We start from the raw sequence: 15,384 nt of genomic DNA on the forward strand, positions 1-15,384 counted from the left end.
ATCCAGATAGTGTTGAGTAGTTAAAAACCTATCCCTGCTATTCCCAGGAGTATATGTAAATAATCCAAGGTGCAGTTGTTTCGTGCACTGAGTGTAGATGCCTCTCAGTTCTTTCTCCACCTTCCTCTCTACACCTGCCCTCTCCTGTTGCTTCCTTAATAGCAAAGTGCAGTAGAAATGTGACTCCCAGGTGTATTTGCAACTAACTAGGTATCCCTCCCACAGTATATGTGGATCCAATTCTTCCTCCTTATCCCTTTATAAAAAAAAATAAAATAACTTAAGCAGTCTTTAATGAGCTTCTACTGTTCCTGCATCTCCTTAGATGTTTCCTTGTATTTGCCCTTCTTTCCTGCTTATTGAGACTTGGCTTTCCTCTCCAGGATCTCCCCCCAGCCCCCTTGGCATTTATCCAGCTTTAGCTTGGCGATGACCACATGGACAGTTATGCCATTAGGCTTTTCTTGCTGTGTTTGCTCATGTAGATGACATATTCTTCCTATACACCTGGCCTTAGTAATTTCCTCAGACAACCTGAACTTCATCATCCTTTCTGTTGGACATAGATTAAACATTACACTTCTGTCTCAGCTCTTTGGAAGAGGGGAAGACATGATCTCTCCTAGAATGTCTTTGTTTTTCTTTAGAGTTCTTAAACAGAATATATGGAGTGTGTTTAACCCCACCCTCTTTTTAAGGAGGGTGTATGTGTGTCTGTCTACACATGCATGCACATGTGTGTTCATATGCCTGTGCATGAGCAGTCTAGAGTTTGGTGTTAGGTTTCTGACTCAGTTGCTCTCCACTTTATTCTTAGAGACGAGTTCTCTTGCTGAACTTAAAACTTGTGACACAGCTAGATTGGCTGGCCACCAGCTCTGGGAGCTGTCTTGTCTCTGCCTTCTAGCTCCAGGATTACAGGCCCATGGTGTCTTATCTGTGGTTCCAGGGGATCAAACTCATTTCCCCATGCTTGCACCAACTGAGCAATCATTTCATCTCTAACTTACTTTTTTTCTTAATGGTTAAAGATTATTGTTGACTGATTTATAAACAAATATTTTTGTATAGTTTCTCAAGACATGTGCCTCCTCTCCCTGCACTGTTCTACAGATATCAGTCCATTACAAGGACTTGGTGTCAATCCTAGTCCTATATTGGGTACTAGTTCCTCTTTTCTACACAATGAAAAGACAAATATGGGTGTTTTGCAGCCTTCTCTACATTCCAAAAGCCTTGGTTTTTAATTTTACATTCCTAAAAAAGTCAATATTGATTAACTGTAGATCATTCTTTCCTTGAACTGATATAGAATAACAAAACTTATTTTCATTAGTCTAGTGCATAATTGTCAATTTTTGCAAAATCAGCAGAATGTTTTAGAACACATTTCGCTTTCTTCTGTGGTCAGCGCATTGGCACCAGAAATTCTTCATGTGGGAAGAGTAAAGCTGATTCTATGGTGAGTGGGATATTGAAATAGCTGGGCTCTGATTTGCTTTAGCAATATAGCTGGAAAACCTCTCTCTTCCCCAACATAATTAGTTCCTGTGTACTTAAAAATACTGTGGCTGCTGTAGTAAAAGTGAGCCAGGAGGCTTATCCTTTTGCATGAAATACTGTCTTCATTGCTCTTCTATTACTTTTATAAGACAGCATATCCAGAGGCTTACAGTTTCAGTGGGTTAGAGTCCATGACCATCATGTCAGGGAGCATGGCACGCATGGCATTGAAGCAGTAGCTGAGAGCTCATGTTGATTCATGACCAGATACACAACCACATGACCCAAGAACACATTTACTCCAACAAGATCAGACTTCCTGTTCTTTCCCAAATAATTCTACTAACTGGAAACCAAGCATTCAAAATATGAGCCTATGGAGTCCATTCATACTGAAACCACCACAAGTTCTTAACTTATTTACTAGAGTCATTGCTGTTGACTAGTTGAATGGGCAGTTGTGGCTTAGGAATGATATTAAAGGAAGGATGCTGCTCCTAGGGTCAAATCTGTAATTACCTCTATGACTTACAGTTATGTGACTACAAGTTTTTGCTGGAAAGTTTTTTATAGCAGTAGTAACTCTGCCTTACACATTTGTAATCCTAGCACTTGGGAGATGGAGGAGGAGGAAGCCATCCTCAGCTACATTGTGAGTCTAGGACATGAGTCCATGTTCAAAAACAAGCAAACCATAGGGGGCATGAATGAGCTGATCTTTTCATCAGAGACAGAGACAGAGACACTGACACTAACTGCAGTATTAAGGACCAGGAATCTCTATCTTGAAAATTAACTTATGCTCTGTTCTTAGACAACTTAGGCATGTAGATAAAAGTATATAGCAAATTACAAGTCTAGTGTTTGTGTTGTAGGCTAATGTTTTGTCTGTTTCACAAATGTGTTTTTTAAAGTTACCCCCCACTTGTGCGTGCGTGCGTGTGTGTGTGTGTGTGTGTGTGCGCGCGTGCGTGCGTGCGTGCGTGCGTGCGTGTGTGCATGTGTTGAAGGTCAAAGGACAATGTCCATACTATTATTCACCTTCCACTTTGTTTTGAGGTAGTCTCCTATTTGTCAAGCTAGCTGGCCTGCCAGCTTCAAGGATTCTTTTGTCTGTGCCTCCCATCTCACCATAGGAACATGGAATTATAGACAAGTGCTACTGTATCCAGCTTTACATGAGCGCTGGAGAACAAAACTTGGGTCCTCACCCTTGCATGGAAGTGTTTTACTCACTAAACCATTTCCCTCTCCTGTTCCCTGTAGGAGTTTGTCATACAGAGTAGTTACAGTAACACTCAGTATGAAGGATGATTATAGTTGCTGGCTACATATAGTCTTACCTTAGTCATTTGGTAAAGTAAGTTAACTCTTTCAGGTCTTCCAGTTCTCTGTAATTTGCTAGAGTAAGGTATTCTTACACAATTGAATGAAAATGATTTTTAGAAGGCACTGAAAGTCTCTTGTTCTTACTGTTGTTGACAGATAGAACTCTTCTGTAAGGTTTAGCACTTCAGTATTTGGAAAGATTATTTATTCTTTTTTTGAGACAGGGTTTGTCTGTAGCCCTGACTGTCTAGAACTCTGTAGATCAGGCTAGCCTTAAACTCAGATCTGCCTATTCCTGCTTCCCGAGCGCTGGGATTAAAGGCGCGCTCCATCACTACCTGGCAACTTTTTGATTTTTAAGCAGGTCATAGTAGCAAACTTTTGATATGGAGGAACTAAGCTAAATATGTGCAGTAAAGTATTTCCTTTTGTTTACTAATGTTGGGGTGATAAGGAGTATAAAGTTCAGATATTTGGGGATGAATAAAGAGAAAAAAATTGATGATCATAATTTGTAATAAACTTTACTAAGCACAGCATATCTACATTATACCTTTTTAAAAGTAAATTACTAAAATATCTAAATACTTTAAAATCTGAAAAAAACAATTAAGTAAATTACTCAAAACTTGAACTTTTTAATAATTTTAAGAATTAGGATTTGAACTTGAATCTGAGAGTCTTGGGGATTATGAGAAGTTATTGAACCAGAGTCTGTGGTAATAATTGTTGGAACTTAGGAAATATCTGTGTTCTTAAGGTTTTTCTTGAAAAGAAACAGCCTTTCTCTCTGAAATAGTAGCATTAGCAGATATGGTTCTGGTTTAGTTTATCCTAGGACAAACCATGCTGCTTATAGTTTCTGACACCAATTAAAGGAAAATCTAGATTTTAAGGTTGAGAGAGGAAAAGAATTATGTGAATATATGATTTAGCAATTGCTTCCCTGTTCTGTAGGCTGAACTTCTCTTAGAATAGATTTCATGTAGATTTCTCAAAGGATAGACGGGCATAGTCCTTAATCTTATAAGTATTGTTTTATTACTTACTACTTGAATGTGATTCTTTTAAACAGACATAGAGATAAACAGACAGAAGTATAGGTAATGTTAAAATCAGTTATACTTCAGAAAGCATTTTGCTTTTACTTAAGAGAGAACAACTGAAAAGCTAGACAGTTAGAACCTTTGAGTATAATTTCTTCCTCCTTGCTCTATTCAAATCTCTCTGCCTTCCAGTGGAGTAATGGCTTATTTTCTGTCTTGATGTGCCCAGACAAACTTTATATAGTCATACGTTATAGCCCCTGCCTTTTCCACAGTTGGGAGGCGATAACATTACTTTAGGTTGTTTTCTCTCCCCCATTCCACAAGAGTTCGATTTATTCAATAAAATTTAGTACCTTTTCAGGGATACTGTACAGTCCAGAAGTAATTTGTGGTAGAAGGACTAAATCAAAATAGTCCCCTCTTTGAAGTATTTTTTGTTTTGTTTTGTTTTTAAATCTAGTAGTGAGAAACAATGTAACGAGGTTAAGTACCTGTCTAGTGCAAGCATGAGGACTTGAGTTGGGATCCCTGACATCCATGTAAAAGCTGAAGTATTCAAGTACTTGTAATTCCAGTTCTGACCATGGGGTGTGTGGACAGGACTGGGAAAAGGGGGATCTTCATTAGTTAGCTTATCTTACTGAATCAATGAGTTCCAGATCTGGTGAGTCCCTCCACCTTATCTTTTCAGACAGTGTCTCTCACTCAGTAGATCTGCAACTCATTGATGACTCAGCAGTTAAGAACATTGTTTTTCCAGAGGACCATGGTTTGATTCTCAGCACCCATAGGGGCTCACAACTGTCTGTAATTCTAGTTCCAGTGCATCTGATCCAGGCCCTCGCTGGCCTCAACAGGCATTAGGCAAATGCCTGATAGACCTACATGAAGACAAAATATCCATACACATAAAATAAAATGAAACGACTGAAAAAGTAAGGTGGGGTTTGATAGAAGACACCTAACATTGACCTCTGGTTGCCACAGTCATGTATACCTGTACACAGACTCTAACACACAGAGTTATAATCTTTAATTCTTTTTAAAATGAAGTTGGGGCACCCTTTTGGCTGACTCTCTTAGATCCTTATAAGGGGGCCCTATCAAGTCAAAATTATACTCATAATAATGTAAAGTATAAAAATGTAATTTGCCTTTCCCATTTAGTCCTTTACAGTGGGGGTTCAAGAAGTCACATGATATATTATGATGTCATTACTGTCAGTTAATGGAATGCAAGCTTAATTTCTCATGGGGAATTAATGGACACCATCCCTAGAAACAACAGCTCTTTGGAGTCCTCAGTAATTGAAAAACATATGTGAGGATCCTAAGAAGAGAGTGTTTGCAAACCACTAGTTTAACTTGATGTTTATTTTCACTATATGTAAAGGAACTATTTTTCTTGTTTGTTCCTTTCTGAGTCACCTTTGATGAATATTGGATATAGACATTTGCAGTTGCTATTTAGAACTGCTAGTCCATATTGATATTGCAAGACATACAGGAATGAGAGTGGATCTGATGCATATTTAATTTTGCCATTTATTGTGTAACAGCAAACAAGATATTTGAGTGTCTCATCTTTAGTCTCCACCTGTAGAAAATGAGGTTTATTAAGTAAGTTCCATACATTGTTATGAGTTGTCAGGATACGTGTGCAAATATAGTGTGATTTACAGAAACTATAACATTTAATGGCTAGGAGTACTAAAATGGGGAGGGATACTGGCTATTGTTTTGTTCTCTTGTTAATTGTTAATAGATACATACCATGCAAGGTATATAGTTTTAAAACAGTTCCAGACACTGAACTCAGGGCCACCTGAAATCTAAAGCTGAGAGAAGAGAGAACTAGCCATGAATGTAACATTTGAATCAATGGAGGTTCTGAAATGCTTTATTGTGGAGGATAAGGAGATGTTTGCTCTCTGAGATATCTGTAGAAGGCCAGCCTTAATATGTACACAAAGTTTGATACGGCCTATTTCTAGAGTATATCCCTTTATGAGAAACTACTCATTTAATTCGTAAAACACGTGTCCAAGATGGACACTATTGCTGTCCTTTCAAATGAAGAAACTGGGCCTCTTAAAAGCTGAAGTAACTTGCCTAAAAGGTCTCAAATCTAGTAAGTATTAGAGCCAAAGTCTGAGACCAAGTAAACAATACTACTTTAAATTGCCTTATTCAAAAAACAAAAATCAGAAAGTTAGGGGGAAATCATAGAAAATGTTGGAGAAGGAATTCAGAGTTCTACAAAGATAGAAATTGTGGGCATTAAAATGGATATGGAATGCATCAGCAGGGAGTAGGGGCAGCTATGAGTAGAGAATTATTCTCCATTCAATGAACCCGACATGAAGTCATTAACCCAAGTTATGTCTAAGTTTTCTCCTTCTCTTTTGTTCCTTCTTGATTCTTACCCTCTACTTCCCAGATACCTACTGTAAGAGTACATTAATGGTAGAGTACATATTATTTTGTTATCACACTAGTCTAACAGCTTTTGCCAATACCACCTAAGGTGGGCAAGGTCATCAGGTTCAAATACACTTTATTTTGAAAGGAGCACTGGCCTTGGGTGTGAGTGTGCCTCTGTTCTAATTGGCCGTGTCTCTGTTCTCTTTAGTTTCTAATTTTCTCCTTTATATTACAGGATATTTGTACATTTATCTTTCACATATAGTGTTGTATAGAATAAGTATTTGGAAGTGTTTTGTTATTTTCATGATACTCTTTGAATTGTGTTACACATAATACATGCTGTTTTTAACCAGTTAAAAATAAAAGGGAGAAATGCTGTCACATGTGTGTTTAAGAGTTAAATAAGTTAATAACATAGACAAAACTCCTAGAACAATTCCTCCCACATAAATGCTAGCTGGATAAGAAGTGGGACAGGCCTAGTTGTTGTGATTATAGTTCTAATGAGCTAGTTGTGTAGGCAGCCACTTTGTTTCTCATTGCCTTTGCTTCCCTGAGGAAACAAGGAGTTACCACAGATAATGTTTAAGGTTTAAACATCTCTCCTCTTTGTTGACTGATAGTGTTCACAGTATTTTTGGTTATCATTTAATAAGAAGATGTTGCTCTTAAAATGTACTTTCTTACAGTTATGCACTGAGATCTCAGTATATGGGTGTAGAAGGCAGAGCATGTGTCCTTTATAAATATGGAACAGACTTTTAAAGGGTGAGGACAGGTACTTCAGAGGTGACATAAACACTTGAACACTATGTTTAGCAGTTAACGTCTATGATACCTTGCAGTTTAGAAAGTGCTAGCATTTAAAAACAAAACAAAACAAAAAAACCTCATCTCATAGACAGAGAATACAACCTCTCTGACTTTTAAATAAGAAATAGATGAAAAACCTGACTGAAATCATACTCTTTGTTACATAATGGAGTTGAGAGTGCTATTTATTTATATTGCTTTAAATATTGTGTTCTTTTCATAATACTTTGCTTCCTTGGCAAGTCCTCCATCCACCTTGCCTGTGTATTTCTAGAGGTAGAATTCTTGCTCTGCATTAAAGGTCTGTGTCCTTTTAAAAACTAATTGTTAGTTTGCCTTTTACTAGGCTGGAAACTCTAGTAAATTTATCATCCAGGAAAGAACACACAAGCTGATTGAAGTCGAGTAGCTCTAGACCTCAGCATATTTTTATACTAGGTTTGTAGTAAACCCTTCTCTAAGGACCACCGTGTTTGCAAACAGTTGTACTGCTGCCATGTGATGGAGATGTCACCAGCTGGCATTCAGGGTGTGTTACAGAACAATCTTGAAAAGACATCTTAGAGTAAAAACACATTTTAATGCTAAAATCCAATAAGAGAAGGAGGTTTAGCTTCTTCTGTAGGTATAAAATTTTAATTATACATTTTAATATATACTTAATTTACTAAAGTAACACATTTAAGGATACAACTTATTTCTTGTCCTTAAACATTAATTGAAGATTTAACTCGCTACATGAAAAGTTTGTGATTGTGACTGTTTAACTCAGAATATTGACAAGATGAGCAGTTATAAAACCAGAGTGAGGGCCTGAATTCAGTTCCCCTAAACTTAGCACATAACAGTGCTGGGGATGATAGCGTGCTTGTAATCTCAGTGCTGGGATAGGAGATGGGATGGGAGGATCATTGGGGCTGTCCAGCCAGTGAAACATACTTGGTAATGCCAAGGTGGTGTGAGACACTCCCTCAGAGGAAGTGGATAACCTCACTGAGGATGACACCCAGGGATGCTCTGTCATCCACAATGTCCACACGTATGTGTACCTGCACAGAAGAACACACAAGTAAGTGCACACACAGAGAGAAACATGTCATATATGTGTCGTCCTGCTTGGCCTAAAAGTAACTATTCTCCTGATTTTTGATTTTTAACACCACTTGTCCTATCTTTTAGCTTTATAATTTGAATCATATTATAAGTGCCTACTATTTTTTTGGTCTAGCTTTTTTGATTAAATGTTTATGCATATGGCTGTAATTTTATTTTCTGTAGACTATTCCACTCTACAAACATGCCTCAGTGGGATAATAATGGACAACTGCTTAGTGTTACACCCATTTTTTCTTGATGCACATTTCTATTAGATCCTGCTTGGGCAGGATTGTTGAGTCACAGACTGCTACGTGTCTTTTTAGAATTAATAGAGATTTTCTAATTAAGTCTATTCTAGCAGTTTTATATCCTATAACATTTGGTCCTATCTCTCTTTATTTTAGTTAATGCATGAAAGTTAAAAATAGAGCAGAAGGATTTAATTAGGTGCTGAGAATTTAACCCATGACTTTTATTATTGAGCCACAGCATAAACAGAAAGGTTTTATAAAAATTACTTGGCTGCCCTAAGTCTCACGGTGTAGAAGTGACCATTTGTAACAGTTTCTCTTTAACAGCTTTTAGGTGGTTAAGGCAATGGATTCTAAAGCCAGACCTAGATTTTGGCTCCACCACTTTATAGCTGTGAGTATTTCCCTTGACCAGGTTACTTAACCGATTTGTGTCTCAATTTCCTCATCTATACAATGAGTGCTAATTATATATTTATCCATCTCATAGAGTTACCATAGAAAGTAAGTTATAATACAAGGTAAGCGTTAACTGTATGCTTAGTTATGCTGTTGCATCCATGTTGCTGAGCAATGTAATAACTATAATGTTATCTACTGTTTAACCTTATAAGAAAGAAGACTTAACTAATGCCCTTTCTTACCATCCTTTTGACTTTTTCCAATATATTATAATCACTGCTTTATATTGATTACATCTATAGTCTGTTCACTCTCAAGCAGTTTGATTTTATTATTATTATATTTTCATTTTCATGCTATGTGGATCATGTTTTCATATTTGAGCTTTTATAATTTTTTGGGTAGAAACAAATTTTAGGTTAATACATTATAGTAATTCTTGGATACTGTTTTTACTGTTTTTTCCTACCCCAGTGCTTGTAACTGCTTTGTTTATTTTTGAGACAGGATTTTTTTTTTTTTTGGTTCTTTTTTTCGGAGCTGAGGACCGAACCCAGGGCCTTGCGCTTCCTAGGCAAGCGCTCTACCACTAAGCTAAATCCCCAACCCCGAGACAGGATTTTTTAAATGACATTTTCATACATGCTTGGTTTTGATTTACCCAAACGGTTTTGGGGTATGAATATGTGGATTCTTTTGACTGGTTTGTGGATAACAGCTTAATCCTGTTGAGTATATTCAACTTAAATAGAATACATACTTTTTTTTTTTTAGTTTTGATGTATTTTGTGCATAAACATTGTTTGCAAAACACTGTAGGCATTAATAAATTCAGGTTAGATTATATATCATATACTGTTTAACTGGTGCTCCTCTGAGAATTGTGACATGTTTTAACAAGAATTGATTGTTAGCTAAATGTTATTTAGCTAAGTAACTTACAGTACTAATGCTGAAGTTTCTAGAGATAATATTTATAATTTTTTAATTAATAGATTCTTATATGTTCTTCAGAAACTTATAAGACTTATATTTTTAAAGCTCTCAGATATAATAAATGTTGTTTTAATATCATAAATATAGTTTCTGATCTTTTTTTAATCTCCAAAAATTTGGAACATGTCTGAGTTAAATGGCTTCAGAAGCAAATCAGTATATTATGGCAATTCTGGGGGAATTTCTGCTTTCTATACTAGTTTAAAGTCAGGAGAAAACATCGAGCATTGTCTGTTCCCACTTTTCCTTTTCTAGTAGATTTTCCTTTATTCACATTTTCTGTAAAACAGGACTTTCCCTCCTGTATTAACATCCTTCAGAATAAACTGTAATATACTTCTGTTATCTTCCACATGTTTAATTTTTAGTGTTTGATTTTTATAAGTCTGCTCAACAGTACTGAAGTACTGGATGTGTGACACCTTGGCTGGTTTATGAGAGGCATGGGTGTTGTGAGATGAGGCCATACAGAGACTTTCGTGGCCAGTGTTTTAAATGACTACTAGATAAAGAGGAAAGAAACCAGTGTGCTTAGTTTGCTGTGATCTGAGAGCTAAAGCCAAGTAGAAAAAAGAATGATGAGAACTTCTCTCTTAAGGGAACCGGAGGTCTAAAGTCATATGCACACTACCTTCAGGAACATGCAGTGACTTCCTAGACAGAAAGGCGTGTTATATTAAGAGAATGTATGATTAGAAAGATGAACTGTGATGGCCTTTGTTTGTGAAATCTAGAATCTCAGTCTCAAAATCATACTTAGAATCAATGATATGTTACCTAGGCTGGTTTTAAACCCATGGGTTCAAATTATCAAGAGGCCTTAACCTCATTAGTGGCTGGGATCATAGATTTGTGTCACCACACCCAAATATTTGTTTTGTAATTTTTAAACCATAAACTTTTCTGCACAGGCAAATGTCATGGCTCATGTAGATTGAGAATCACAGAGCTTCAAGCCCGAGTTCTCTCATATTCTCTGTCTTTTGCTTTAATGGAGGGGTAGCAGTTGTGATTGAGTTAAAGTTTTGCTCTTTTTATACTCCTATAGTTTATAACTCAGCATAGGCACATCCATAAGAAAAGGGCTATTTTAATAATAACCACGGTGTGCCAATAAGTCGTAGATAGTTGAGCTGTTAAATAGTTTGGGCAGTGGTGAAGTCAGTATAGCTTGAATTCTGGTTGGACCATTGCTGTGTAAAGTTGAATCAACAAACGTTTAGTAACCTTTGTAAACTTTGCTATCTGGAGAAGGGGAAGTACACAGCAGCACCAGTCTGGAGTGTGAACATTAAGAAAACTCATGTAAAGCAATTCCCATTGCTAACAAATATCTTCAGTAGTAGTTTGCTACTGTTTATGTTATTATTATGTCCTAATCATTTTGTGTCCACTGGCAGTGCAGTCTAAATTTTGATCAGGTACAGGTGCTTCTCATCTGGTCCAAAAAATAAATAAATAAATAAATAAATCTGTCTTCATCCAAACTTGAGGGACTCCTGGATGCCTCTGGGTTCCCCCTTTCTGTATCTAAGTGTTCTGGGCTTGTCAATAAAGGTGTCCAGAGAAGACACCATTACCTTCCAGTGTACTATGGTTTGGTTTTGTAGAGGAAACACATAGTTAAATGTTTTGAGTCTTTTGGTATTCAGGTGGCTCTAAACTATGATCATTATTCAGAAATTTAGACTTATCTTTACTTTTATCAGGTTTAAGCCGTTTTTTCCATACCAAGCCTTGCAAGGATTTGAAGAAGATGAAGATCTTATCCATATTCAACAATGGGCACTTACTGAGGGCCGGCTTAAAGTTACATTGCTAGAATGTAGCAGGTATGTTCTTTGTTTCCTCTTTACTTTATGTGGTCAAGAAGGTATGATAGAAATATATTAAGGACTGTTTATGATTATTCTGCTTTAATGTTAGTTTATGTTGCATTATTTTACCTATAAATACTTTATACATACATTTAATGAAAACAGTCTTTTATCATATTTAGAAAGTCACTTGGAAGCATTTATTTTTGCAATAATTCCCAATTTTTTAGTGGGAATAGTGCTGTGCTGACATTTTTATCTTAACTTTGCCTATTAGAGAGCACTCCGAACATAGTAGTTTTGTGAGTTATGATTATTAAAAATTCTCACTGACTAAACAGACTATGAACACTGTGTTTGTAAGTAGTCTTTCCTAGCTCAGTATTTTACCACTGTATTCCAAGCTGTGTTCATTTCTTGCCTAAATTAACAGTCAGAATGACCTTTAAAATGCAATTTAGTCGTCACTCTTCTGCATAAAGCTCAGTGGCTTCCTTTTGCTCCCAGGATGGCATCCAGAGCTTCCTCTGACCTATGAGTGTCTTTTTATCCAGCTTCTTTTTCACTGCCTTCTGTTCATGCCTTAACTCATAGTGTGTCAGTTACACAGGCCTTCCTTTAGGAAGAGAGGGTTTGACAAGATACCCTCCAAAAAGCCAGGTAGTGAATATGGACTGACCTGGTGATTTCCCCTGGTGTCTGCCTCTTCCCAACTCTGCTGTGTACTGCAGAGCCAGTCACAGGCAATGCTTAAATGAACCGACTTAGCTTTGACCTTGAACTTGGTCACTTTCAGTTAAGTTTTATGTGTAATGAAGTGGTATTTCAATTATTTTTTAACCATTTAAAAATGTAAAATCATTGATAGCCCACATAAAGCAGGCAATTGCCTGGATTTGGACCATAGCCTGCCACTTCTCTGCCTAGACATCTTAAAGGACAAGCTCCATCCATCTGCCTTCTTGACCATCCTGCCTCATGCTTTTTGAAACCAGCCTGTCCTAGTACTTAACACCACCACCTTATTATCTGCTTCGTGTTCCAAATGCAGTACACTGTCCTCAGACTACGTTTCTTGGTGACAGTTGATTATACCACTAACTTCTTATAACTTTTAATCTTCATTCCTAACTCATGATATAGATAAATACTTGAGTAGTGGGGTTATATTTTGTACCTAATACATTTGAGTCTTTGCAAATAATTATGAGTATACTGATATTTCTAATTCATTTTTTAAAGTCTTGTGGTAACTGATGGTTATGCTTCATTCTGTCAGAAAGTCTTGACAAGAGACTTATTGAAAAAAAAAAGGCCAAATATGCTGCTATATCATTAAAGGAGCCATTGTGTAAAATAAAACAGATACAGTAGGTACGGGGCTAGGAATTTAGACAGAGAGTGACACCAGAAGGGTAAAAAGAGAAGAACAATAAAAATGCCCTTTAGAAGGCCTAGAAATGTATAATTTTACATTTTGGAAATAATATAAAGGCCTAACACCTTTCAAGATAGTTTTTACCATAATTATTTAGTAATATGAAAAAGTTTGTGATGAATGGAATAGACTCTTCAACAGTTTTAAAAGAATGAAAGACAACTAAAAGTTTCTGTAGACCACGTGCACATAAGTAAAGTTCTGAACTGGCTGGCTGTGATGAACTGAAGTTTACTGGAGTTATACTGTGCGCGCACACGCTTACTCACACTCACACACACACACACACTCACTCACACACACACACGCACTCACTCTCACACTCACACTTTTTTGAATATTTTAAAAACATGTCTATACTAATGTCATGTAAATAATTTACTGTTATGATTTTAGCATATTTTTATAACTATTACTATACTTTTAGAAATCTGACCTTGCATCAAGTTGGAAAAAAAAAACAAACCAAAAGTTAAGACTGAAGAGACGGCTCTGAAGCTAGGAACTTCCTTCTTTCCTAGTGCTCCTCTGAGATTTGTTTCCAGCTCTCTTACCAGGCAGCTCATCACTGCCTGTGTATTTTTTTAAACTGTTCATTTTGAAATAATGAAAAAGTTGTGTGTGAATAGTTCTTAAACATTTTTTGCTGTTCTGAAGTAATTTCAGATTTAAAAGCATGCATGGAGATTTTTTTAATCAAACTAATGTTAAAAAGATTTTGAGAGTGTCTTTTCCCAATGAAATAATGACTTTTTAAGATATATTTATTTTTTATGTGTATGAGTGTTTTGCTTGCAGTATGTGTGTGCACCATGTATGTGCCTGGTGCCTGTAGAAGTCAGAAGAGAGCATCCAATCCCTATGGAACTAGAGTCACAGATGGTTGTAAAACTCAAGTGTAGTTATAGTAAGAAGAGAAATAACTCAAAAAACACTGTAGAGATCAATTTTTCCACACCAAACAAAACTTAATGAATTTCTTAGTTTACACTTATTTTTTAAATTTAACTAATTTTTTAACTGACAATGTGTTTATCTTATAGCATGCTTTAAAATATGCATATATTATAAAGTTACAAAGTCCAGGTAGTCATCATTTTTCCAAGATTTCATTATTTTTTTTATAAATTATACATGTTGAATAGAAAATAATTTTGGCCCTAAATTCTAAGGGAGATTTATCATACTGTTCTGTGAAAGACTTGGGTGTTGTAATGGATATAGTGAGGGATTGATTTTATCAACCAGTTACACTTTGAAAAACAAGTTAAGAACATGACCAATAAAGTGGAGGTCGTAAGGTTTTGTTACTTGGGTTCTGTGCTCCAAAGCAGAACCTCAGGGTAGTCTGTGCTCACTGTAGGTGGGTGATGCTGATTCAGGTCACATCTTCACTGCGTCACCTTGATTCTGTCCTAACCCTGTGTTTTCTCTGCAGCTTTTAGGGTGTTGTTTTGTTTTATAGAGATCTAAAAGTACATCTTTAAAAGTTCTTGTTTTGTTTTGTTTTCAGTGTTAAGTATAATACACAGAAATCCACAGGCATTGACACGCTCAACCCCAAGTCACCTCCCTTTCTCCCATTTATTTCTTGTAATTGTAGCCTCATGACTTCTACTCTTCCCCAACAGTTACAGTTCCTTACTATCTGTACCACTTACCTTTCTTGTTGCTGTGGTAGGTGCCCGACAGAAGCAACTTAGGGAAGGAAGAGAGTATTTTGGTTCACAGTTGAAGGTACAGTACATTACAGTGAAGGGAGTATGGCTTGGTGGTGGGCATGTGTTGCATCGACAGGAGGGACATGCAGAGAGAGGAACAAAACTTCTCAGCTCCCTTTCTTCTTGTCCAGGACCTTTGATCTATTCGGTGATGCCCATATTTAGGGTAGGTCTCCCCTTGTCAGTTAACCTAACCTAGGAACTCCCACATAGGGGTGACCAGAGATTTGTCTCCACGATGATTCTAAATCTTGTCAAATTTAACAATAGAGATTAGTAATCACAAATCTACCGGTCAGCTTGCCATTCAAGCACAACACTTTTAAGCTGTAATCTTCCACTTCTGATCTACATAGGTTTCTGGTCATCTGTGCAAATGTATTCAGTCCAACTTCAAAAGTCCCACTAGTCTTTTTAACACTTGGAACACTGTTAACATGTCCAAAGTCAAATTCTCTTCTGGGAAATTACTAATCAAGCAAAAAGATCTGAATTTTAATCCTCAGCAACCACATAAAAGCTGGGCATAGCTTCATGAAC

At 36.6% G+C, this 15,384-nt stretch overlaps 1 protein-coding gene across 1 annotated transcript in view; it reads left to right on the forward strand.

Annotated features, from left to right (window-relative positions):
• Nucleotides 1-15,384, forward strand: part of Pdzd8 (PDZ domain containing 8) — a 59,372-nt gene that overhangs the window by 7,638 nt on the left and 36,350 nt on the right. Inside the window, exon 2 of the mRNA XM_032892228.1 lies at nt 11,578-11,700. Coding sequence (XP_032748119.1) covers nt 11,578-11,700 — 123 coding nt within the window. The remainder of the gene's footprint in view (nt 1-11,577; nt 11,701-15,384) is intronic.

The sequence above is a fragment of the Rattus rattus genome, chromosome 2, assembly GCF_011064425.1.
Source record: "Rattus rattus isolate New Zealand chromosome 2, Rrattus_CSIRO_v1, whole genome shotgun sequence".
Taxonomy (NCBI): domain Eukaryota; kingdom Metazoa; phylum Chordata; class Mammalia; order Rodentia; family Muridae; genus Rattus; species Rattus rattus.